The sequence below is a fragment of the Hippopotamus amphibius genome, chromosome 3 (assembly GCF_030028045.1).
Source record: "Hippopotamus amphibius kiboko isolate mHipAmp2 chromosome 3, mHipAmp2.hap2, whole genome shotgun sequence".
NCBI lineage: Eukaryota > Metazoa > Chordata > Mammalia > Artiodactyla > Hippopotamidae > Hippopotamus > Hippopotamus amphibius.
In genome coordinates, this window is record NC_080188.1 from 128,622,419 (window position 1) to 128,650,141 (window position 27,723).

Below are 27,723 nucleotides of genomic sequence, written 5' to 3' on the forward strand. Positions count from 1 at the left end.
CTAGACTGACTGCTGACTTCATGTTGGAAATAATGGGAAACAGTAGAACAGTACCTGCAAAGTGCTGAGGGAAAAGCTGACAATCTAGAATTTTACATCTAGTCACACTATGTTTACTCACGGAGGTCCAAGCTGGGCACATTTCTTTCCTTGCTCTACACACTTTGCTGGGTGATTTTATCTATTAACTCTCTCCCCTCGACTTTCTAAAACTTGATGTTGAAGATTTGTAAATCTGTAACCCCAAACCTTCATTTTCTTCTTCCCCAATCCCCGTCATTCTTTAACCTACTGTGCTCAGACTGTCTTCTCCATCCCCCAGCTCTCAAAGGTGATCAACACCCTCCTTAACCGGAAAATGCAAGGACCTCTTCACTGCATTCACCTCTCAGAAGCCTGTGACGTGGTTCTGCTCCAGAACCACATTCCTCACTTCCTGTCAGACACTTCCACCTCCAGCTCAGGGTGTCCACATCTTAACGCCTGACCTTCACCTTCAGCCCTCACCCGGTTCGCGCTGCAGCCGCTCTCTGCATTTGCGGTGTCACCATCCACCAGTAACATGCCCCCTGAGTTGTGTCTGACAATTACCTTTTTCTCTTTTCTCACATCCAAGGGGCTACCAAGTTTCCTGATTCTGGCTCAGAAATGTCACTGCTAATTTTATTCTTGATACAAGTAAATCACACTTGTTTTTTTTTAAATGTAAACAAGCAAAAAGAAAAAAATTACAATCACCCAGAATCCCACTCCTTAGAGATGATCATTTGGCAAATATATTTTCTGTAAAACTATACATATGAAAATAAATACATGTTGTTTGGTTACATATAATATACAAACAAAAACAAGATTATATTCTATACACTGTTTCAGTGTGCTTTTCTTACTTATCAATGGCAGTAATCAATATGACAGCTTGATTTTATTACTTATAATATTGATATAGTACACGTTAATATTACTTGTAAATAGATTTACACACCATTTTAATGACTGTACAGTACCCCATTCTATAGTGGCAGCATAATTTAGTTAATAATCTGCCTTATACTGAACATTCAGATTAATTTATATATCTTGGAATAATGAACAATACTCACAAGTGGCACTGGCCCCCTTTCCGTTCCTAGAACCCTGTACCTCTCTCTCTTGCCACAGGGCCTTTGCACCTGCTGTTTCCTCTGCCTAGAACACTCTTATCAACCCACTCTCAACCTGCCTCTGCCTCCTCATCTGACACCCCTCTCTTCCTCAGGGAAGCCTTCCTGGCTGTCACACTTGCTCAGCTCCCCCATCACCCTCTGCCCATTGCTGCTCCTTTCCACTATGACCTCCACGCATGTGATTGTTTTATTCACGTCTGTCTCTCCCACTAGACTGTGAAGGCTGGGAGGGCAGGGACCTGAACTACCTTGTTCATTTCTGTCTTCCCTATTCCTGAAAGTATGGGCATTCCAAAATGCCTGTGGAATGAATAAATGATGAGTGGAAAAAGTGCTACAATGCATATGTTTGAAATGTCTTTTAATCTGTGGGTGTTTCCTTCACTGCTACTGTCTCTGCCCTAGTGCAGGTCATCACCCTCTTTTGTCTATACTGTTGTGATAACCTCCTAACTTTCAGCTTCCTCCACTTTGCCATTAGTTCCGAAAACATATATCAGGCAAAAAGAAGCAAAGAAAAAGCAGTGATCAGAAAACACAAAAGTGGTATTGTGTATTTTTGGTGGGAATGTAAAATGGTGCAGTCATTGTGAAAACCAGTGATGTGTTTCCTGAAAAATTTAAACATAGGATTACCATATAATGCAGCAATTCCACTTCTAAGTCTATACCCAAAAGAAATGAAAGCAGGGACTCAGACAGATACTTGCACACCCATGTTCACAGCAGCACGATTGACAATAGTCAAAAGGCAGAAACAGGGCTTCCTAAGTGGCTCAGTGGTTAAGAATCCACCTGCCAATGAAGGGGACACAGGTTTGATCCCTGCTCCAGGAAGATCCCACATGCCGCGGAGCAACTAAGCCCGTGCGCCACAATTAAAAAACAAACAAACAAACAAAAGGCAGAAACAACCCAAGTGTCCGTCAACAGATGACTGAATCAACAGATGTGGTCTGTACGTACAGCGGAATGTTATTCAGCCTGAAAAAAGAATAAAGTACTGACAGATGTTACAACATGCATGAACCTTGAACACATTATGTTAGTGAAAGAAGCCAGACACAAAAGGACAAATATTGTATGATTCCATTTACATGAGGTGCCTGGAATAGGAAAACTAAGAGACAGAAAGTAGAACAGCGGTTACCAAGGGTTGGGGTGAGGGGGTAATGGAAAGTTATTTAATGGGTACAGAGTTTCTATTTGGGATGATGAGAAGGTTCTGGAGATGGATAACGGTAAGGGTTGCACAGCATTGTGGGTGCAGCTGATGCCACTGAATTGTACATTTAAAAACGGTTAAAACGGTAAATTTTATGTTTTGCATATTTTACCACGATTTTTAAAAAAGCAAGGTGCAGAGAGCATGTATGAAATGCTGCCACTTGAAAAGAAAAGAACTTAAATTTTAAGACTTCAAAAAACAAAAAGGTGGTACAAATAAGTCCACATATATCAATAATGAGACAAAGAATACCAATGGATTTAAAAAGTCTATTGAAACATGGATTACAGGATTTGCTTTTCAAAAAACCAACCGTATTTAGATTACAGGAGACACACTAAAACACAACTATCACACAGAAGGTATGAACATAAAGGCATGTTACCTGTTATGAGCACCACCTGCTAACACTAACCAAAGAAAACATGGTGTAGCAACAGTAATACCAAACCAAAAAAAAAAAAAAAAAAAAAGGAATATAAGGCAAAAAAGCAAGAGGATACAAGATTATTTAACAATTGATGGAATAATTCACAAAAAAGATGAAACAATCGTGTATTTGTATACCCTTCACTATAGACTCAAAATATATACACCAAAATGGAATGATAAGAAAAAAATAAGCAAATTCACAGTCATAGTTTAATAGGCACTTAGCAGATTTTAAAAACAAAATTAACAAACTTGAGCTAATGGGTAGTAAGTGTATCCAACAAATAGAGAATATACATTTCAAAGTTAATATCAAATATTTTAAAAATAGATCAGTCATCAGGAAGTCTTCATTAATTTCAAAGCATTGATATTATATAGAGCATAATATCTGACCACATTATAATTAAACATAAAAATTAACAATAAAAATGTTGCTTAAAATATATATATATATAAATACACGTATATGCATACATACATATCTGGGTACTTTGAAATGTACACCTAAATAAGGCATGAGGTGAAGAGAATGTAACAATGAAAATTACAAAACATTTTGAATGAAAGACAATGAAATGAGCACATGACTCTTGGAGGATGCAGTAAAGCAGTACATAGGGGCAGTTTATAGCTTTACACGCATTTCCTAAAAAATCAAAACAGACTGGAAATAAGCATTTAACACAAAAACTAGCAAAACAAGAGAGTAAAATAATAAAGGTGTCAGGGAGAAAATAGTAAAGAGTAAAAATTAATGTGTTTCTGAAATAGGAAACAGAAATACAAGCAAGAAAATCAAGAAAACCGAAAGCTGGTGCTCTGAAATGACTGACAAAATGAGACTCAAGAGACTGACCGAGGAGGAGAAAAGGTACAAATGAACAATAGCAGAAATTATAATTAGAAAAATCTTAAGGCTATAACTACAGCTACAGAGGTAATTTGTGAAATAATAAAAGAATACATGAACAGGGATATATTTATTAACAGACTTGAAAATTTGAAGACCAATAATTTTCAAGAAAATATAAAATGACAAAATGAATTCAAGAGGAAACACAAACTTAGAGAAAGCAATACTACTAAAGAAAGTGAATGAGTCATCCATCTCATACCCCCACTCCAGCCCCCAAAGACACCAGCCCAGACAGCTTTACACACAAAGTTTAATCAGACTTCAAAGAACAATAAATCCTACCGCGCCTAAACTTTTTCAGAGGCTGGAGAAAAAGAAGTGGGTCCCGTGGGAATGAGGAAGACTGCTAATGCATTTTATTAGGCAATTCAGCACTAATACCAAAAGCAAACAAAGAAAATATGAGAAAGGAAAATTACAGATCTATCTCACTCATGAAAAAGATACAAAAATCCTAAGCAAAAGAATATTGAAAACTAAATCTTGCAGTGCATATGAAAGAAAAAATCATGATCAAATTGGTTTTAACCCCTGGCCTACAAGGGTGGATGACCATTAGAAAATGTTGTGATAGATCAAATTGTAAGATTAAAAGAGGAAAACAATCTGATCACTTCAATGAAGGCAGGAAAAAAGGCTTTGATAAAATTCACCACTCATTTATAATAAGAATTCAAAAAGAAAACCTCTTAGGAAACCAGGCACAGAAGGACCCTTCCTTAGCCCGAGATGGGCGTGCGGCAGAGAAGGACCCCCCTCTCCCCTTACCCTACCCCTTGACAGCAGCTCCGGTTGAGCGTGTGGCCGACTCCACTCAATTTCCTCTCCGAGAACAAACATATGGACACCAAGTGGGGAAAGCGGGGCAGGGTTGGAGGGTTTGGGGTGGGATGAATTGGGAGATTGGGATTGCCATATATACATTACTAATAAGAAAAAAATATCAAATTGTACACTTTAAATATATGCAGTTTATTGTATGTCCCAAAAAATATAAACAGCTTTGCTTGGAAAAAAAAAAAAATTTTGTCTCCGTTTCCCAGCATCCTACATGGTGTGGTCTGACCACATGACGGGCTTCTGGCCAAGGGGATGTGAGTGGAAGTGACTTGGCAACTTCTGGTTATGCCTTAGAAGGTAGGGACTGTGCCTTCACCCTCCTCTTTTCTCTTCCTGGAATGTGAATGTGAGGGTGGCAGCCGGAGCAGCTTTCTTAGCCCACAGAATGGAATCGCTCAGCTGAGGACGATAGAGCAACTGATAAAGGAAGCGGAGACATGAAACTGATCAGCTGCCGCCGGAGCCCTGGAATGGTTGCCGTTTAGTGTCTCTGTTATAGCATCTAAGCATGTCCTCTACCTACTACAGAGCATCACTCAGGAACCTACAGCAAATATCTTATTTCGGGCAGGGAAAGGGAATTTTAGAAGTGTTTCTGTTAAAATCAGGAGCGAGACGATGCCAGCACCAGTGTTTCCCTTCATCACTGCGGTGAGGTCCCAGCTAAGGCTATAAGGCAAGAGAAAGGAAACGATGGGAAAGATACCATGGTCTTTCTTTGCAGACAAGATGATTGTTTAAATACAAAGGTGAAGGAAATTCACAGGCGAATCATTACAGCTAAGAAGTGGGATCCATGCAAGGAGCAGGACTGAGAACCCACAACCAGACCCACGCGTGTACTTCAAACCTCGAAGGCCGACAGGGAACGCACCGCAGATCACGGGGACCATGATAGGGTTTTGCAATAAATGGTGCTAAAAAATTAATTATACATATGGAAAAAATAATTAGATTCCTACCTAATGCCATTCACAAAAATCAATTTCAGGTGCGTTCAGGCCTCAATGACAAAAAGCGAACCTTTAAAACTTTTAGAAATAGTCTAATGGCACACCTATGTAATCTTGGGATACGGCCAGATTTCTTAAACAAGGCACAAAAAAGCAATAATAATCAAGACATGTAAAAAATAATAATAAAGATACCTGATAATTTTGACTACATTAAATTTAAAATTCCTGTTCATCAAAAGTCACCGCTCACTTTCAGCCACGTGTAGTGAGTGCCCAGTAGACATCGACCTCACGCTCCACACTGGAGGTACAGTCATAAATAAGACAGTCTTCCTCGTTATGAGACTAACGGTCATGCACATGTGCTCTCTCTCAGGGTTGGAATGAGGGTCAGACAGGGTCGAAAACCTATGTCTAGGGCCGGGATATACACCTTGGCCCCCAACTAAACTTCTACTTCCTTCTACAAATATGTGGGCTTCCCCTCTACGCAAAATTGCTTTCCTCTCCCAGCAGGCTCAGACTGGCCTGCTCTTGCTGGTAACAGCAATAGTGGCAGCCACAGGAAGAGGGCTGGAAAGGCATCAGCCTCTCTGGGCTCAGGCTCGCCTGCTTGGGGGTCAGTCAAGACAGATGTAAGGGTTCCAAGTCTTCGGTAGAAGCAAATCTGACTGCCTGCAGGTTGATTGATGAGAGTGGATGCTGGTCTTTCAGGGCGTGCCTCGGTCCTGTGAGTTCATGCTTGGTTACCAGTGCCATCGGCAGTCTAGGTATTCTTGTATGAGGTGTTCATATCGTCCCCCTTCTTCAGCCCACTCTCACCATTGCCCAGGAAACCACATCTACAGCCACCACTTGAGGTTTGGTGGCCCCTCTTGGCTGTGAAACACCACGTGAGCACCATCTATCAAAGACGCTGCCCGTGCAGTACAGACTGTTCCAGTGCCAGCAGGCTGGCAACATTCCAGCACTCCGCAGGTGATCTCACTCTGTCACTTAACGAGAAGGTGATGATGTTGTTCAAGAAAACACTGATACCTGTGGTGTCTTCACTTCCCACAGGCACACGACACCCTAGGATTTTAGCTGGAGTGTTTGAAAAGACTGAGGCTGATACACATTCTAAACTCATTCTTCATTCATGGGCACCCTGACAAATCCCCAACTATAAACACTTTAAAACTTTGGAATAAATATTTGAAACAGTTTAGGTGCATATTTGAGGTGGTAAAAAAGTTAAGGAAATGCTTCAGAGACCAAAAAATAAAAGAGAAGCAAAGACACAGAGGGGTAAGCTAAAGCTGAAGCCTGCAGCTGTCCCAGGCCTCTGCTGATCCAACAACCAGAGGCTTTGGTTTTAACTGGAGGAAGGAGGGGGGAAGACGACAGCTATAATGACGGCAAACAGAGCATTTACAACACGTCAGCCATCGCGCTAAATCTGTTATACACACTAACATATGTTTACATATGCTTAATAGATTTACACACATTAATGCTCAAGGGATGGGATCAGCTCCAACATCTATACATAAAGCTGGAACAGTAGAGGGTCTGTGCCCAATGGAAGAATGAACTAGGAAAAATGCTCTCCGAAGAAAGGCAAGACAATGCACCCAGGCATTGGCTTGGAAGGAGGGGGTTCACTTGGGTTTGAGAACTGAATTCATACTAACTGTGTGGCCTAAAAAAATCTTAGCCCAAAATTTTAGGTTGTCCACATTGAAACTGCCACCAAACCCCAAGTAGAAACAAACTCAAACTTTCTCTGAAAGAAGGCACTCTCAAGCCAACCTCAAAGAATTCCCACATATAAAGTTCCAGTGATCATAATTCTCTCTCTCTCTCTCTCACACACACACACACACACACACACAGAGAAAATCATAAAATATATGCGGTAACAAGCCATAATGAGTGAAAGATCAAGAGAAGAAACAAACCCCAGAATCAGAAAAGCAGAGACTTTAATACTAGAGTTATAAGCTATAGAATATAAATTATTTATTATTCTGAAATATAAAAGAAGAGATCAAAGGTATAAGTAAGGAGCAAGAAACTATAAAAAATGACCATCCAGATTTGACCTTCTCTTCCACAGAATTCTTGTTAATTAATTAATCCAATTAACCAGAAGCAAAAGACCACTTGAAGAAGCAATATTGGAGACTACCCAATCTATGATTAAATCTTGATTTAGATCTGATTAGCATGAAAAATTAGATAGTATAACTGTTCCCAACAAGTCCCACTCAGTATCTCAGCAAAAATTGAATTGGAATGGAAGATTCTTAAAAAATTGAGTTTGGATTTGTTTAAAGTCGATATATGAAAGGGCTAATTAAAATTGCCATGAAAAAACTCTATCCCCGTAATATAAAGTCAATTCCTTCCTTCAGAGGGCTCATGAAAGAGAAGAGATCTTTCTCCTCTCCTTCTCACTCTAGGAAATTATTGTCCAGAGGTTCAGAGTTTAACACATGTCAGGACTTTCCTGGTGGTCCAGTGGGTGGGACTCTGTACTCCCAATGCAGGGTGCCTGGGTTCGATCCCTGGTCGGGGAACTAGATACTGCATGCAGCAACTAAGAAGATCCCGTGTGCCGCAACCAAGTCCCGGCGCAGCCAAAATAAATAAATAAATAATTTAAAAAAAACCCAAAACACTTATGTTGTTGTAATGTCCTGTTACAAAAGCGGGTTTATAATCAGTGTTTTAATAAACTAAATCAATGTTTGAAATGCATAAAATGCATAGAAATTATTAAGAAAGTTACGACAGTGATGGAAAGGTAGACGTGAATTACTTTCAAAATTTTAAAATCATTTTTTAATAGTCAAGAAATTTGCAATAAAATAATCACAAAACATTTATCTACCGTTTAAATAAGTTTACATCAACACCATTTTAATTATACAGATTAATTTTATCATTTAAAAATAACTCCCAGCTTTTTATGGCTAATGGAACAACAACGAAAGGCTGAAGTGTGTGATTTCACGTTTCAAGGGGAATCAGCAAAGGCACTGAAAAGGGCAGCTCTAACAATGGGGGATGCATGCAGAGTGGGCCCTTCCTCTCCCACAGCAAGAAGGCAACAGATAATAGTTCTAGACGTGGAGGCAAACTTCAGAAAGCCTGAAAACAGAAGTCACTAAAATGGTAGCTTCTAGGGAGGAGTCCGGAGAGCAGGGAGAGGTGCTGCAGGGTACTATTACTTTCCATCATAACCAGACCTAGTCACTGACTTTTACCCTCGTGTACGCATCACTTTGACTTTTAAAAAATATGCTAGTGTGGTTTTCTCTTTCTTAATGGCCAATTAGTAGTAATCACTCTTAACCTTTATCCAGGAGAGACCCCCAATAAAGTAGGACCAATGCACTCCAAGAAAATTACCTTCCATTGCCTTGAACGTGACTTAGCTGTGGCAGGTAGAAAGCTAAAGGAAGCTAAGAGCTCTTACTGGTGATGATGCCCCGTTTGCCAGTGAAGCAGGCGATGGTGAACCCAGCCTGGGTTTGCTCAGGTACGAGTGCCTGTGGCGCACGAGAGACAGAGGGGTGTTGCCACCAGCACAAGCTCACAGGTCTTGCCAAGAAGCTCCATAGGGGTAAATCTGCCCATTCCTTAGCCTTTCTGGAAGTAATATTTCCAGAGATAATTGGTTTCTCAGTAATAGACTGACACCAACCAAGCCATGATGCCCTGGTCAGAATGCTATGTGTTAATTTATGGTGGAAATAACATCCCCTCCAGTGCCTGTAACGTTCACAGCCTCTATGCAGGGCCCCCTGCTTCTCGGGATGGAGATACTGAGGTGCTGAGCATGGAGTTAGAGGTGCAGAGTCAGCAAGCACAGCGGGAGGGCTGCAGTCCCCTGCACACAGCACACGGCACTTCTCTGGAGAAGGCAGCACCCTCGGCCCCAGAGACAGCACCCCCTTTCCCTGGACAGCACTGGAAACACTCTGAACCTCCTTTTCCTTTGTTCTAATGCTCTCCAAGCCCCCTCGTGATGATAAATTCTTTCTTTAGTGTGTCAGTCACTGATTTATCTGGAAAGCTGCTTCTAGGCAAGTAGCTATTTCTTAGGCTTTTCCATCATGAGGTAATCAGTAAGTTAAACCCTTCTTGGAGACTCATCTTACTTCCAAGTCCTTAAGAGTTACCTCACTTTGTGCCCGGTCATAGTCTACACCTTGCTCTCGGCTTCAAGGGCTCCCCAGTCGCCAACCCAGCCAGCAGCTCGGCAGCCCTTGTCCACAGGACCCCCCTCACCCCCGGCTCTGTCCCCTCTAGGCTCTACCACGTCATCATCCACCGCATCCAAGGTTTCCATTTGGGCCGGCCACGCTGCTTGACAATGTCATATGGTCCGGGCTTTGCCCTCTGTCCTCCTTCCTCCTCACCCAGCTGCATTTTAGAGCTCCTGATCAGTGGTCTCATGGTGTCTCCAACATTCAGAGAGGTACAAGACTTGCATTCACAGACTAAACCAATGACAGCTCAGCATTTACATAGTCAACCCTAGATGTCAACATTAACTTAAAAAAACCAACTCTTTTTTCAGCTTTGTTTTGTGAACCAAGTTTCACGGACTTCTGGATTTTTACCCACTTCTGCACCCCCACATCACTGTCCCATCAATGGAGCTCTCAGGGACTTCAGCAGGAGCTCTGCAAGGGAAAAATCACGTGGAGATGGTGGTTAGGGTTATTAGACATCAGGACGAGGCTGTTTTCTCCCCTTCCATCATGTAACTTAAAGCTAGGCAGGCACTCAGGGCAGAAAGCAGCAGCCCAGAGCAGAGCTGCGAGCGGGCAGACCACAACAATGAGAGTCTCCAGGTGACAGGGTGAGGACGGGAGCTCGAGTGCACGCCGCCGTCAGTCATGGTGACTGGTCCACCTCCTATTTTAGCCGCACATTCCACCCCAGCCCACGATTCTGCTTCACAACCTGCCCTACCACCCCCCTGACCGCGCCTGCCAGGAGCTGGCATCGCTGGGGGAGAATTCTTCTGAGAAGAATTCAATATAGAGTAAACCAAATGATCAAATTGTCAAAAACTAGGATGTGGAAATGTTACAGTTAATGCTCAACGAGGAAGCCGTGTTTAGCCACTGTCTGAGGTGCTAGAGAACATCACACCCCCGGAGGCGCAGGTGGTGTCCTTGACTAAGTTAGTTGGTCAAGATAAGACCAAAAGGTCCCAACCAGGTTTATGCAGAAAGTGTGGCTTACCAGGCGCGTCAGGACACAGCTGTTGAGTCTTAACTGTAGCACATACGCTACTAGCCATTCAGGTCTGTCTGGATTCTGCTCCACTTACTGACTTCTGAACAAACTTATTTCTATTTAATAATGAAGGATTTGTGATTACTTACAATTTCAGACACTGGGATTTGGTACAGTTACATGGCTTTTTAGACTTTGTGTCCCATGAACTAAGAGTTACTCTATAAAGATTAAAAAAGAAAATGTATTCAGATCATTACTCTTTAAAAAGAGAATTAGCTAAGCATCTGGTGTTGCTGAACAATTACTGAGACTCTCAGCACCAGAGAGTTACAGGTAGTATTAGTTGGTGCCTGATCAGGAGATGGAGAGGCGCGCACATTCACCACATGACAGAGCGAGCCTGGCCAGGTCCAGCTGCGCATCCAGGGACCCCGGTGCTGTCCCCTCCCCAAGAAGCCTTCCCTGAGTTTCTCCCATTGATCTGTTTAAACCTCTACTGTGTGTGGCTCCCCACACCAAATAGCTCTTTTTATTTTTCTTTCTTATATTTTCCAAAATCAGAACACTAATGAAAAGAGTGAATTACAGACCAACAGAGAAACCACTGTTCGCATTGTTAGAGCTGTCCGGCTAGTATTACCACCAGTATCAAAGCAGGATATGTACTTTGAACTTTGAACGCATCCTGTGGGCTTGGGGACCTCCCTCCTAACTGTTCCTTTGGGGATTAGGCCCAGAGGCATCTTGAGGGACATCAGAGGAGGAGAGATGAATGTGTACTGGACACTGCTAAGCCTGAGGGGTGGCTGCAGGGTAAGAAATCGGGACAAGTTCACGAGCGCTGCTCAGAAATGCTGCTCCCGAGGGAACGTGGGATATTGGGCACGTGAGACGTGGGTAGATCCTGGTGACGAGGAGGAGCACACGTGCCAAAACACTGACTGTGACAGGGGCTCCCCGTCCCTGGGACCTGGGGCCCCCGGGTTCGGCCACCTGCTCCCAAGACTGTGAGTGTGGATTTCGCCTCTGCGACTACTGGCTGCTTCCAGGCAGGGACACACCTTGGTGTGGGGTTTCCTGCAGGAGCTAATAGTATTGGGCACACACAGGGCTTTCTGACAGTCTCCTATCACCGTACAGAGCACGGGAACTACCCTCGGGCTAGGCTCCGGGCCCTCACACACACAGCTGTCCTCGGTCAGGGCTGAGTCAGTCTAACCTCTGTCCAGCCCACCCTCCCCTCTGCTCTGCGTGCTTCCCTCATCAGGCCTCTGCCACCCTTCTCACCATCTATGCTTCTGTTTCGTGACCCCTGTCCTCCCTCATTTGAAACAGCGAATGGTAACTGACTCCTGGGTGAGCTGCTAAGTGTTACTTCTTCTGGAGATGTCTCCGTTTGTAAGATAATGTCCCCACACTATGTCGCTGAAGGCTGTGTTAATTTAGTCTTCCTCTAGTCTAGTCTTCCCCTTCATAGAGAGGAGAGTCGCAGCCTTCTATCCTCGTGGGGGCCTGGAGGTGGCAGATCGGGCTACCCTGCTCCTGGCCCACCCACCTTGGAACATGCGCTGTCCAGGGGAGGGGGACGTGGGCACAGACCTCACTGCCCTTGCCCTCAGCCCTGCCTCTAAAATGGGGTGTGGGGTGGCCTGGCACTATCTGTCCAGAGGAACCAAAACTCTTCCCTTTAGAAATGGGGTGGGGGCCCATGGAGGCACTCCAGGGGCCACCTGCCATAATTGTGGAAGGAGAGAGTACAGTTCCTTGAGTATCTACAGTGTCAGGAAGATGCCGAAAGGCACAGACTAAGAGATCACCACGTGGTCAGGACGGTCACGAGAGCTTCAGGGGAACACCAAAAAATATATATATATACTTTTACATTTACAGTGCCTGTTCTAGAGGAATCCACCAAATAATTTGGGACATGAGATATACACAATTGAACAATTAGAGAACAGAAGATATTATATAATCCATTATCAAATTATATGATACTGATTGTAAATGATATAACATTCAGGAGCAGTTTAACAGAGATGTAAAAACAAAACAAACTACTTCTGAAAGAAGTAGGACTTGACATTGACTTTCAAGGGTGTGACGTTTTTTGTTATTCAACAAAAGGATGTCTCAGTAGAAATAACAGCATGAGCAAAGATACCACATTAGGGTGAGCACAGAGTGCCTGAGGGGACACGTTCACTGTAATGGACAAAACTGGGGAAAAGCTTCCATGGCTTTACTAAAACTTGATTACTCTTTTACGCCAATCTGAAAATTAAAGGGTTAGAAGAGATCTGGACTACTCTGTCTCAGAAGAGCATTATAAATAAACTGTATCACAGTGAGCTATGACCTCATCTTTAAGAAAGAATTTCCAGAGAAGCAGACTCTTGAATATTATAATGTTCCTTATGTTACCAAAAAGAAAGGCATCAATGGTGTATCAAAATTCACATTAATGCCTGACTCACAGTCAGGTTATTAAGGCTATGCAGAGTGACAGGACATGAATTTTTATTCCTATGATAAGCTAGTTAATAAGTTAGCCAGTTCACCACCTATCTCTAAAGAATGATGCTTGGGTGAATTCACCCATACGGACTGCTGGCTGTAAGGCTCAAGCTGGCCTGCTTCTGTGTCATCTACTATTTTAGATGGGCTGACAGAGTTTCCTTTCTGATGTCTTCAGAACTAGTTTAACCTTGTTATCTTGTGGAAGTTTAAAAAAAAAAAAAAAGCCTAACAAAGCATCTAAAGAGGTAAAAAGCAAATTAGTCATGGTTGGGAACTCATACAGAACGAAACAGCCAGCAGACAGTTTTCTGACAGCTCCCTCACCACAAATAATACACTGGTAGAGATTCCAGTATCCCATCAGTACTATGGATTGGTGAGATAAAAACCATCTGGCTGATTCAGGGGAGTGACGTCAAATCAAGTAATTATTTTCAGCAAAAAAAAAAAAAAAATACAAAAACAAAGCTCGTGTTGTTCTTGGCACATTATGTATGATAGGAAAATATTTCATGGTCTGCGTAACACCTTCACACTAGAGAACACCCAGCAGAGACTGGGAAGGAGGCAGGGGGAGGGTGGGGAGAAGGAGAACACACAGCAATGAAAACCCCCTCCCTGCTGCTCCTCTGTGGAAACGTGCCTCAGCCACAGCAGAGGGAAGCCTCAGATGGCGCCGCAGCTCTGAGAGGGCACTTGCACTCAAGTGCTAGAAACACCAAATTCCTCTGAGTGTCCTCGACGTGCTAAAGCACAGTGGTGCCATGCGGTTGACCAGATGCTCCCAGAGGACAAGAAAGATGCAGTATCTTCAGGATTGTAACATCCTGGGTCATGCGTGTGATGCCACGCGGGTAGTATCACACACCAGCAGAATCCAGAAGTTGTTGCTCACGTCGTCGTTGTTTCGTCCAAAAACATTGAGCCATGATTACAGAACCAATTACAACCACAGCAACCATGCCCTCACCGATTCATCACGCCAGGAGAGCGAAGCCAGGAAGGTGGTTCCTATAGTCATAGCCCATCAAGTTAAGCGACAGCCATCAACCAGCTCCGCGACCAACTGCTAAGACTGAAGCCGCGAATCACGTGAACAACGTTGGTGAGGACGCAGCTGGTCTCCAGAACTGCACCAGGTGGTTCACCTAAGCCTGTCACATGGCCCCGGACCACTCTCTGCACACTCACCAACGCCACAGCAAAGATGTGCCTGATGGAAGACACTTCAGGAGCCCGGAGGCTCTAGAGGCCATAGTCTGCATTTCCTAAACTGGCTGACCTGATTTCTTTCAGGTCCCCGGATACACATCTGCATTAGGCTGTGTGCCCCAAACCTTCTGGAGGCAGGAAGAGACTGATCGCCATCACCAACTAAAGCGTTCCGTGAACAGAAAGGGCTGCCCCGTCCACGGACAGCACGTGAATGTTAACGCGACACCGTTTCAACCATCATGGGTAGTTTAATTAGCTACCATTATAGACATGACTTTGAAATGGCAAGACAAGGCCCCAGACAAGTGCAGCCACGTCCACCTGGGGACCGTGGGCCTCGGCCCCTGCCGTTGAACGTGAGCTGACCGAACAGGGAAGGCAGCGGGCAGAGGCGGCCGTAAAGGCACACAAGACCACCGTCGACATTAAGTGATAGCCACACCATTACTTATGTTTCCTTTATAGCAAAAAGGAAACAGAGCAGCTAAGTTTAAACCAATGTGAACTCAAGACAGAACTAGGTACGGCAGCGAGGCTCTGAAGCACGGACACCGCACAGTGGACGGAGAGAGGAAGCAAATGGAGGTTACAGACCAGTCCTTCCAGCAGCCACAAACCAGACACACTCAGCAACCCCGTTAGTGCACTGCTGAATGTAAAAATCGTATCTTAGAAGTCACGAAGGTTTGCAGGTAAAGCTAATTTTAAAACTCAGAAAAAAATCACAAATGTACCCAAAAGCCTCTTAAACTCTTACATTAAGGTAAGTGACAACTGATTGCTCTCAATCCTTACCCAGCCAAAGTTATTTTCGGTGGTCCTGGAAGAGTTGATCCCGAGGGGAAAGCAGACCCGTTGACTGTGGATGGTAGGGCTCCGTTATCAAGCTGTAAAAAGTCGAAAGCAAGCATAAGTTGAATTAGTATACATTTCAAAAGTTTATTGCAGTCAAGCCCTAGACACAGATAAAAATGATTCTTTTTCTTCTGGAGGTTTACGTCACAATCCCTTTACAACACCCAGGCATTATCGCCACCATGGTTCTGCTAACACACGAGCAGTCCCGCCAAGGCTTTTCAGCAGAAGTGGGAGGAGCCCAGCCCCGGTCATCTCACCCTCCTGACCACAGGATGCCCTGGGGTGAGAAAGCCCCGACTGTGGACAAAGACGGAAATGGGCTACAATTCAGGGCTAGGCTGTCCACAGGCTGGCGAGCAGTACACACAGCTGTCAGTTAGCTGGCCAGAAATATTGCAAGGGCATCGTTTTCACTTTAATGAACTACAAATTGTGAAAAAAATTCAACCACAAATTTCTGTAAACTAGAAATGTTCTCTAATTATTATTAGATTCTGAGTTTAACACAAGAGATCTTGACATTTGAAGTCTTACTGGCAACCATTACTTTTTCATATAGTCATAAAAAATTTTGTAGTCAAGTTCAACAATTTCAAAAGCAATGTCATAAACATTATCCACGTCCTTTGCCTTCTCAGTTCTCATTTTCCTTTATGTTATCCATCAGCATGGCTCACAGGGAAAGGAAAGGTAGCAAAATCAACACTGACCGAATTTTCTTCTTATCAGAAGCTTGAAGAACTTTAGAGTGTTGAATAAATTTAGGTATTGAGATTACTTGTATATATCATAGTTAAACAGCCTATTGTTGTGCCTTCCTCCCTGAAAACTTGAAATTTAAAAATAAGCTTTATTTCAGAAGCACAGTCTCGGAACTCCCTGGCAGTGCAGCGCTTAGGACGGCGCTTCACTGCCAAGGGCCCGAGTTCAATCCCTGATTGAACCACAATCCCACAAACCTCAAGGCCAAAAGAAAAGAAAAGAGAAAAAAAAGTATAGTCTTGGAAAAACACATTTTATTCCTTTTCCTTCTTTTCTCTTTTCTGCCTTTTTAAAAATTGTGTAATCACTCCCTTCTGGGGCCTGAGAAACCACCTTGGGTCCAACTCCTTCATTACACATCCTCCCCCCGCCCCGAGTCCCACGGGGGAGTCAACCCCAGGACCCGCCCTCTTGGGTCTGGGTGACAGCTGTGGGCTCTGCCCTCCTCTCACTCACTTTACTGGAAGGAAGTGTTCACAAGTTATGGCAGCTTTCTTTTACAGTCACCCAGACAGCTAATTACCAGGCCAACGTCTCCAGGTGGCAGTCCAAGGTTTTGCATTCTTTTGAAGAGAGGATTTCACAGTTCTCAGGGTTGAGACAATTCTTTGCATAAACCAAATACAATTTCTCTTTCTCTCCTTTGCTTATTTAGCCCCAAAGTAAAGCAGAGAAAAAAAAAAGATGTCTTTTAAGTACTACATAGGTGGTAAATCTAGGGCAGATCTATGCTGGAATCCGTGACTTGCTTCGGCAATGTCTAACTGCCTAGGATGGAAGAAATAAACTCTAAGAGGTTGTTTCCCTGTCAAGTCACCTGGGGATCTTGCTAAAATGCAGATTCTGTGTCAGTGAGTCTGCGGTGGAGCCCGAGACCCTGCATTTCTAACAAGCTTCCCAGTGATGCCATTGCTCCTGGTCCACGCTCCGCACTTTGAGTAGCAAAGTGCAAAGAATGTACAGAATTGGGGTTTGGCAAGGAAGCAGGGGGTTCTGGGGATGCAGCAAATGCATCGCTAAAATAATCGCCCCAAGGTCCACACAGGATAAGAAGTCAGGGGGAGCCAAAGTGAGGTCCAAAAGGGCCTAGAATGCACGATCTTAGTGGGGGGAAGAGCAAGTCCAACGTGTGCCTTTCTGATTGGGGCTGAAACCACCATTAGGAAAGGAAGGCAGTGGCGTGGAGGAGGCCGGGAGGTAGAGGCCTACGTGCAGGATCAACTGAGACCCGCATCAGGTGCTCACACATCACAGCTGCCACTCCTCTCCTGCGCTCATTCACTTTGGCCCCTCCTGGCTAATAGATCCTTTGAGAAGTGTTTATTTACTCACTCAGCAAATATTTCACTCTACTTATTCCCACTGCCTCAGAGACCACCTCTGGAGTCGTGGCTTCACATGCCACCTGTGCGCTGGCCGCTGCATCCCTCCAGCCTCTGTGCTGGCCACTGCATCCCTCCAGCCCAGTCCTCCCTTACTCTGAACCCCAGGCTTGTATATCTGACTCCTGCACAGCACCTACACTCTGCTGTCCACGAGACATCTCAAATTTAATATCCCAATGGACTCCTCGACCCCTCACAGAACTAGCACTCTCTCATCTCTCTTGATGGAAACGCCATTCTTCCACTTGTTCAGGCTGAAAGTCTCGCGGGCACCTTTGACTCCTCTCTCTCTCACATCCCACAACCAGCCCATCAGCGAACCTTGTTGGCTCAGCCTTGAAAGTGTCCTGATAAGCTATCTCTCGCCTCCACTGCCACCACCTGGTCAGGGCCACCCTCATCTCTCTTAGGTCATTACAGCCGCAGGCTTGCCTGCTCCTCCGTGCCGGCCCCCTTCAAGCAGAGGGAAAGCACTGTCCTTCCATTATCTTCCACTTCCTCCTGCTCCCTTCCTCCCGCTTGCTCCATCCCAGCCCCGCGGGCCTCCTTGCTGTCTCCACGGCAGGCTGAGCCTGTGCCGAGCTCTTCCCCCTGCCCGGACGGCTCTTCCTGGTGACAGCCACATGGTTCATCCCTTCCTCTCTTGCAAGACTTTGCTCAAGTGCCACTTTCTCAGTGGAGCCAACTGTGCCCACCCTGCTTACACTCGCAACTCACGTTCCTCCTCATCGAACCCCCACCCCCAGTGCCCATCCTCTGCTCTCCCACATACAATATGATTTACTGATGTGTTAGATTTGCTGACTGTCTGTCTCCCACACTAGAATGTAAGCTGCAGGAGGGCAGAGTCATCTGTTCTGTTCTGATTTGTTTTGGGGGGTTCACTTGGCGTTGGCTCACTGATGTAGCTCAAGTGCTCAGACGGCACTGCCCTATTCAAGGCCACCCTAGATGAAGGCCTGATACAAGCCAGCTCTGTTCCGGCTCTCAGACCCCAGAGACAATCAAGAATTGCAAGATCTCTGCTCCTAGGGAGCTTGCATTCCCGGCGGTGGATGCAGGCAAACAAACAAACCAAAGAACACAAGACAGTGACAGTGCCGTGCAGAGAATCACACAGGTTCTGTGACAGAGATGGCTGTCTACCTGGGGAGTTACGCGAGGCTCTTCTGGGGAGATGACATTTCACATCAATGTTTAAGGAAAAGAGCACATTTGTCATATTTAATCTATGCACAGTATGATGTAATCATAAAAGCATTCTAAACTGTGAAAGAGCATTTCCCTAACACTCAGGAAGGTGAAGTGGGTGGTATATGCTGATGGGTGGCAGAACCAGGGTCCGGAGGCTGTAGGAAAGGGCCGGGCCGTCTCACGGAGCTGGCAGAGAACGGGGTCTTAGATGCACTCCACTACTCTCAGTGTCTCACACAATGTGTGAAGCTGTTGGATACCTGGTTTCACTGCTGATTGTAAATCAGAGGGTAAATTATATTTCCAAGTAATTCAAACTTCAATAAGCGAAATTTCGAGACAGTAATGCCCTGTTGTATATTTTATTAAAACAACGACTCACTTGTGTAATGAGATTTAATTTTGCTGGTACTGGCAAAAATCTTCCTACTAAAGTAGTCATGGGTTTAGGGACATCTGTAAGGAAGACAATTACAGTTAATTGATAGCATCTACTGTTCCTCTTCCACTTGCACATGGAAGAAAGCACAAAAGTGACGATGTATCATGCGTTTAACATGTGCAGAGTCATTTACACTCTTCTTAATCCTACTTATGTTTTCTATAAAATCCTTCTGGTCAATGTTTTTGGTTTTTTTGTTTGTTTTGCTTTGTTTTGTTTTTTACTTATTATCCCCTTTTTCTTTGTCATAATGCTACTTCCCTTGAGCTTCCCAGGATAGCTATGCTAAAAAATGTTGTCAGTGCCCAGGTTCCCAAACTGTGTGCCAAGGTGCCCTCAAGCGCTGCCGCAAACTCACCAAGAAGGCACTGGATCCGTCACATTTCAAAGAAAGCACAGCGCCATCTGTAGGACGCTGCATGAACTACTTTCAACTTACCTGTATCCTTCAAATGGTTACTAGCTTACTAGGACGTAAATACTTATTAGGCTCCTGGGACCAAACTACTTAGGACTGGAACCAATAGGTATTTCTTTGGCCTAACGGTGCCGTGAAAAACAGCCTTGAGACATCCCTGTGAAACTCTGTTTAAGTGGCAAGAGAAATGTGTCTAAGTCTCTTGATGGTCCACCAGCTGAACACATTTCCTACTCCAGGCTTGTGCATCCTTTGAGCGATGTTACCTTGAGACTTTGGTAACAGAACACATTTATTTTATGAGGATATTTAATGTGTACACAGTGAAACAAAGGAGACTGGGCTGGGGGAGGTGGTCAGGATGACATGACAAGGAAACAGACGTGGAGAGCATTATGTAAATCTTCCTTCGGTGGATGATCTAAAGGCATTAGGGTTCTGCCGTGTTCCAGAAGGGAAGGAATCAGGAAAGAACCCTTCTCTGCCTGTAGAAGATCCAATGCAGCTCTGACCCACAGGGAACCGGAGCCAGAAAATCCACGGCTGGTGTGCAGCAAAGTGCTCCTGGAGGCACCTGGCATCATAGAAAGTAAATGTCTCAAAGGCATGTTATCTGTCCCTGGATAAGGAGACTATCAGGATGGAATAGGAGTCACACTCTTTCATTCTGCCCTGGGTTCCAAAGGCCCATCGAAATGACATCTGGATTTAATATTGATTTAAATTATCGACAAGGTCAGTGAACCATCTGACAATGAAATATTCTGGTTAACTCAAGCTTTAGAGTAACTTGATTATGTGTATAGTATACACAGATGCCCGGTTTTCAAGTATTAGTGTCTAACTTTTGTAAACACAACCCTGAAACCATGTCATTTGGCCTTTTTTAAATCATTCATAAGTCATTTGATGGTAATCAAGTACTTATAGATTATTTATTACTGTACCAGTTTAAAGAAGTTTCTGAGGAAATGAATGGCAGATAAATCAGCACTTGATATACTTATTTCAGAACTCTTGGTGATTAAAGCAGAGTGGCAGTTCTCATTGCCTACATGAAAATGTTTACATTAAAATGTATATAGTTTTTACCACATCTGAACAGTCAACCCACCACCCCATCTGGGAAAGTTTGATGTTTCAGCCCAGGTACCTCTAGCCATACCACTCGTGGGTACGAGTAGTCATTTGTTGGGATCACAAAGCTCTCTGCAACTAGCAGGAGAGGACAGTTATCCAAGAACTTGAGACAGTCAGTACAATGTACGTAAATTAATCTATAAAGATATTTTTTTTCTATTCTTAGCTCACTAATATGGGCTATGGGAACTGCCAAACTGACTAACTGCCTATTTCACTTTTACTCTACATACAAAGCCAAATATATTCACTTACCAACTTCCATGTGATATAGGACATACTTTTCTATTAATTTACTTTGTACCTGACTGTAGATAATTATTTTGGTCTTGATACTGAGGAATCAAACGAAGTGCTTTTAGTTCTCTCGTGCCAGAATTGTCTACACACAGCATCTGTGTGCCCCCTTTCAACTGACATATCACCTACAATAAAAAATAATGACCAGGTTTCATTTCTTAAAAGATATCCAGTAATATGAACCTAAGTAAACTTAAATCGGAGAACACAGCTTTAATCCAGAATTTAAATTTTAATGAAAATGGTAAACTATAGATATGTTCTCAATTTCTTACTCTACAGTAACATGCTCTCTGGAGGTACCACAGGGCAAAAAATCCCCTGGGAAATGTCTTGTGAGATGTGTTCAGTGTGTTGAGAAGTTCCTGTTCATGCCTTGTTCTACACGTGTCTGATTGTTGAGGTTTAGGGTGGGAAAAGGGGACTGCGAGCCAGAGCTACCGCCCCCTGTCCATGTCCTCCATGGCCCTCATGAATGGAGAGGGCGTGCTGAATCTGCCCAACTCCGGCCCCATTCAGACCCTGCTGGCTACACGAAGGACTTTGTTCCCCAACTCCATCTCTGTAGCTGGCCAAATACTTAGAATAACTTTTAATTTTATGACAGTTGTTCTTTCCTGTCACATTGTACACATTATTATTTAACATGTAGCGTGTTTTTAAAATATCCATTTATTTCATTTCCTTACAAGTACAGTTTAGAAAGGTTAAGCCAAGAACTGCAAAATTCTAAGAAGCCACGTCAATCTTTCTGGGCCTGAATAGCACCCTCAGATCACCTGGTTGGATTCCGCACATAAATAAATCCTCAGCAAGCCAGGTGAGTCGGTCAGTCAACTTCACCAGTCAAGCCAAGAGTCAAGCCAAGCACGGACGGAGCCCTCCCTGTGTTCAGCCCTGTCCATGGCAATGTAGCAGGAACATGAAGGTAAGAGAAGTCACTGTTTCTGCCTGCACACAGCTTCTAATTCTGATGGTAGAACCACAAATATCCAGAGAAGCTACAGTTTCTACCGTTAGGTTGCCTCTGGGTTTCCTAGAGAGAAAACCCAAATAAGCATAAAGGATCAATGTTACCAAAGTAACACACACAGGGCCTATGCTAAGGAGGTGCTGAGCACTGGGTCAAACCTTCAGATCATCTCGACATTGGATAAGAGGCCAACATTCATGTTCGACTGGAATTTTATTTGTATTTAGAGGATAAAGTTATAGCCACACACGCGCGCGCGCACACACACACACACACACACACCACACACATGTGCACAAACTGGAGGGAAAAGCTCAGAGTGGACATTCCAGGCCTCTGCCTATTGCACAATTCTGGGCTCTGTCCTGTCCTTCCTGGGAGCAGTCTAACATTACTCCGGAGTCTGGTGTAATTGGAAGGGCTCTCATCCTGCTCACCTGGTCCAAATGTCCTGGAAAAGCTGTGCTCTCAGAACGCACAGGCCCAAGGAGAACCACAGACAGAGGCAAGTGCTGGTGAAAGCCACAGCTAAGCCAGAGTGCACGATGAGCTCATTTTCAAGTATTTTCTCGTTAAAGTATATGCTTTAGGGCTAAGGCCTCCTTTCTCGGAATAAAGAGTTGATGGGGGCCGGGCGAGTGTTGGTTCTTTGGACTCTTTGCTAAAAGAACGTTTGTGGCTGGATTCCCTGGCTCCTCGCCTTCCCCATTCTTACCACACTGAGACCTGGAATCCTCAACGTACCCTTACAAGCAGACTAGGTAACATCTCTGTTTTCTTACCCATAAATGTAGATAAAAATAATGTCTACCCTACAGAGTTGGTAGGAGAATTAAATGAAGTTACAAACATGCAAAGATATCACGTAAACCACAAATGTTACTGGTTCCCTATCTCATATGATTGCTAGTTGGTATTAGGAACTTGGAGGCAGGCAGGAAGGAAAGCAGCCTCTGTCCTGCAGCCACAGAAGCACAGCTTCAGCCTCCCACCGACATGCCAACCGTGCAGCTCAGTCAGCTGCCCCATTCCTGGGCCAACCCCGGGTCTGCACTGACTGATGTGACTTATGGGTTCTCTCCTTAACAAATACAGCAGCGTCCTAACTTTTGTTTGATTTGCTAAGATCAAGTAGAAATGAGAATCTTAGATGTGAAAGAAACATTAGAAAGGCTCTAATTATATCCCTCTTTCGATAGATAAGACAACCAAAAATGCTGATTCGACAAGTAAGCAGAATGAAAAACAATGACTGAAATAACTATCACTGTTCACTTAGTAATTAAAAGGGTCAAACATTTATGTAATGTTAGTCAGACACATTTCCTTTGGCATAATTACCATTGGGTTAGAGTCTTTCTTATGAGAGCAGCCAGAGGCATCCTCTGCTCCTTGTGATGACGGGAACTTGCAACAGGACTCCTGGGCCAGAGGGCTCTGAAAAGTTGCTTCCTCCACACTGTTACTTGTGATAATACCACCTGCTTCCTTGATTTCAACCTAAAAAAGCAAAGGTTATTTTAGAAATCACATTGTGGACGCTGTACTTTGCAGTTGCATAACACAGAAAATTCTTTGCAGAAGTTACATTTTTAAAGTAAAGGGCACCCTTTCCCTTTGTGTCCTCTCTTCCCTGCTATTATTCTCTCTCTGGGGCAACAGGACAGGGCGACAAGTCATCTGACCAGCCCCGCTGGGGATCGAGGACCCTGAGGACCAGGACCATCTGCCCATGAGGTATGGAGATGTGACTTTGATGTGGCCCTCTTGCTGTCTCAAAAACACGGTATAAGTAACTTGAGAAGATTCTGCGGTGGGTCCGCTGCCCCTCCAGCTCCTCCAAAGGAGCTGACTGCCTCGTGGACCTTCCTGAAATGCCGCTCCTTTATCATCGTTCTCAGAACACGCTCATTAGGTTGTATTAATGTTTTAGTCCATTGTCTGCCTTCTTCCTCGAGAAGCCTGACATCCTTGCTGATGTTTTAGTAATATTTATATTGTAACTTACAGTGTGTTTATAGTAATATTTATAATTAAATAGTAGAGCTTCCCTGACTGAAAGGTAGGACAATAATTAACATGAAAACAGTGAGGATAGGGAATAACTGCCAACTTTAACTTTGTTTTTAAGCTATATTCTGCAAGAACTCAGTGACACACCAGGGAAATTACCACAAATAGGGAGAAACACCAATAATGTTTCTGAAAATCAATGGAATTTTTTTTTTTTTTTGCATTTCATCATTTATTTAATGTTTAAGCTCTCGCACTAGATTTTTACAAGCTGGTGAACACTGACAAATTATTTCTCCCACAGAACTATAACCACATGTTTCCGGACAGTATAAATATATGGTTAAGCTAACGTTAATACACGTCACCATTTTATCAATTACATAATAAAACAAATTGTCAAGTATCCAAATATTAAGTTACACAGCTCAAAAGGAAATCAATGGAATTTAAAAAACTAAAAAGTCTTGATGATTAAAAAAAATAACCATTAGATTTAAGTGTTTTAAAATCAGGGTGCTTCTTTTTAAAATTTCATAATGTAGGACCTCCCTGGTGGTCCAGTGGTAAAGAATCTGCCTGCCAATGCAGGGGGCTTGGGTTGGATCCCTGGTTGGGGAACTAAGATCCTACATGCCACAGGGCAACTAAGCCCACACGCCACAACAACTGAGCTCACATGCCTCAACTAGAGAGACCCCGTGTTGCAAAGTACAGAGCCCACACACCCTGGAGCCTGTGTGCCACAACTAGAGAAGAGAAAAACCAAACGCCACAACTAGAGAGAAGCTCGGGGACCCCGGTGAAGAGCCTTCAAACTGCAGAGAAAGATTCCATATGCCTCAATGAAGATCCCATGTGCTGCAACTAAGACCTGAAGCAGCCAGAAATGAACAAATAAATGTTAAAAAAATTTTGATAATATAAGGATTGGGAAACAGCAGTCAACCCACATTTTACATGTCTCTCCCCCTCCTTAACCTCCACCTTCCCAGACTGCCTATTGGAGAGTACAGGTGAGTTTCTCTAAAGGCCAGGAGGCAGGTCATAAAGTCCTTCAAAGAAGATGGTGATTCTAAGGTAACATTATGAAGACCTCATATAAAATCACAGCACAGGCGACAATCTTTCAAAGTGTGGGGGTTCCATCTTGCGTTACCAAACGATGCGCCCTGTTGGGAATGAGTGAATCCAATCAGGGATGCTACGGACACACGTAGAACACCCGGAGGACAGGGAAATCGTGGTAGAAGCCGGAAGTCTCCCGTCTCTACCAGGGAAGGGGTGCAGGGGGTGCTGTGTGACGTGGATCTTACTGGAATCATGCGGATCCCGGGGTGGGCGGTCCCTTCCCTGGTGGCCCAGGCGCCCAGGGGCATGACGGCGGGACTCCTGTGCGGGGTCAGCAGGGAGGACAGGAAGTGGACATTGTAGGCTTGCGGCGGCGGGGCGGCGGGCAGCACGGCGTCTTCCAGGGGGCTGAGGTCGGGGAGGCTCGGGTACTCCCCCAGGAGCTCCTCCTCTTCGTTCTCGTCCACCAGCAGCTCCACTTTGACTTTGCTCTTGCCGTCCCCGCCGAGCGGGAGATTGAACGCGTGCAGCAGGGGCTCCTTGGGGTCCGCGGGGCCCAGGTATGCGTCTTTGAAGACGTGGAACTCGTCCTCCTCATGCTTCACCGCTACCGAGCTTTTCAGGGGAAGGTTTTCAGGAACAAACTGACTCTCGGCGCTGAAAAGCTCTGTCACCATCTCGTCTTCGGAGCCGGACATGCCGCCCAGCAGAGGGGCCTCTTCCATGTCCACTCCCGGGCCCGGGCATCGCCCCGCACCCGGCACGAGGGGGGATCCGGCGGGAACCGCGCACCTGCAACGACGGGGCCCGGTCAGGCGGCGGCCCCCACCCGCCCCGGCCGCCGCCCCGGGGTCCCCCCGCCCCCAGGATCTGACCCGGAGTCCCCTCCCCGGCCCCAGGATCCGACCCGGGGTCCCTCTGCCCCCAGGATCCGACCCGGGGTCCCTCTGCCCCCAGGATCCGACCCGGGGGTCCCCCGCCCCCTGGATCCGACCCGGGGTCCCCCCCGTCTCCAGGATCTGACCCGGGGTCCCGCCACTCCCAAGGGGCCGGCCTGGGGAACCCGCCGCCCCCCGGCGAGGACGACCGGAGAAGGGGCCCTGCTGCCCCGAGGGGTTGACTAGGGGCCCACCGTCCCCCTCCCCTCTGCAGACCCGAGGCCGGGCCCGGGACCGCGGGGAAACCCGACGGCAACCGGGGTCTCAGGCGCCGCAGCGGCGCCCCGTCAGGCCTCCTCAGACGATGCGCCGGGTGCCCGGGAGCTGGCGGAGCCGGGCGCGGATGGGGGGCGGGGCGGGGGCGAGGCGCCGGCGGTTGGGAAGGAGGCGGGGCCAGGGTGGGCGGGCGGGGCCAGGGTGGGCGGGCGGGGCCAGGGCTCGCGGAGGCGGGGCTCGAGGGGCGGTGCCGTAGATAGGGTGGGCGGGGCCGCGGGCGGAGGCGGGGCGCGTGGGGCGGGGTCGGAGGATGGGATGGATTGGGAGCGGAGGCGAAGCGGGAGCAGCCCGGAAATTCCAGGGGATAAGCGGGGAAGGGCGGGGGAGGCGGCGCCCGTGACAGTGGAGGGGGGGATGCGCAGGGAGCTGCAGAGGTGGGGGCGTCGGGGTTGGGGCCGGGGGCCAGGGACCGGAGCTGAGGGGAGGTAGACAGGGAAGGACACTCCCGGGACCAGCAGCCTCAGGCTCAGGTGGGGAAACTGAGGCCCTCAGGCCAGTCTGAGACACCGGTGGGTGGGGCTCCCTAGCTTGACTTCCGACCTTAGTCTTGACCGTGTATTTTTTTCTGTCCGCGAGCTCCTCGGGACAGAGCCCGCCGGGCCACCGAGCCCCGCAGATGGGTGGAGGGCCTGGGGTCTGCACCTGCAAGTTCCCAGCCTGGCGTGCTCTTCAGGTCCTTGGTGCTGGGGCTTGGGAGGAAGACTAGGCATCCCTAGTCAAGGAAAGCAACCCAACATTGCTGATGATGATCTGGGGAAGAGGGAGTTGGTCAAGACCTAGAACCGACTTTGGGTGAGGGGGTGGGCTAAATCCACCTTTCATAGAAGCAGAAGGCAACATGTTTAATCAAGAAAGGACGTGAAAACTTATCTAGGGTTATGGCCGTGAAATGCAAATGAAACCAGGCAGAGTTGAAAGGTGTTCTGGGGATGGGGGGTGGGGTTCCTGGGGCTAAGAAGACTCAGAGGCACTCTGATTCCATGTGCAAGTATCGTTTTGGTGAAATAAAAATGTAAGGGAATTCCTTGGCGGTCCAGTGGTTAGGACTCCATGCTTTCACTGCTTAGGGCCTGGGTTCAATCCCTGGTAGAGGAACTAAGATCCCTAACCCCCACCCCCCACCCCACAGGGCAGACAAAAAAAAAGGAAGAAAAAGTAAGACATCAGCTTTCTAATCTAATTGAAAAAATAGTTTCCTAAGTCAAATAGTAGTAACTAAGACACACCAGCACTATGTACTATTTGGCTGTGCACTTCAGCATTCAAGAAATTCCAAGAAAATTTTACACAGTTGAGAATCCCTAAATTTAAGGCACAGCTTTAAGTTGCTAGGACTTTTATATCTGAAAAATTATTCTGGGAGAGTAAAAGTTGACATTGAAAGAACATAATGTAAGTAAATTCTCACTGTCAGAATTTTCCTGCCATGTCAA

The 27,723-nt window shown here is 45.6% G+C and overlaps 1 protein-coding gene across 1 annotated transcript in view; it reads right to left on the reverse strand.

Annotated features, from left to right (window-relative positions):
* TESMIN (testis expressed metallothionein like protein) overlaps positions 1 to 26,347 on the reverse strand; it is a 37,602-nt gene extending 11,255 nt beyond the window's left edge. The window contains exons 1-6 of the mRNA XM_057727817.1: positions 26,231 to 26,347; positions 25,322 to 25,868; positions 23,334 to 23,492; positions 21,024 to 21,144; positions 19,102 to 19,175; positions 15,316 to 15,407 (exon numbers count right to left, since the gene is read on the reverse strand). Of these exons, the coding sequence (XP_057583800.1) occupies positions 15,316 to 15,407; positions 19,102 to 19,175; positions 21,024 to 21,144; positions 23,334 to 23,492; positions 25,322 to 25,801 (926 nt within the window). The 5' untranslated portion in view covers positions 25,802 to 25,868; positions 26,231 to 26,347. The remainder of the gene's footprint in view (positions 1 to 15,315; positions 15,408 to 19,101; positions 19,176 to 21,023; positions 21,145 to 23,333; positions 23,493 to 25,321; positions 25,869 to 26,230) is intronic.
* Between the last annotated feature and the right edge of the window lie 1,376 nt (positions 26,348 to 27,723).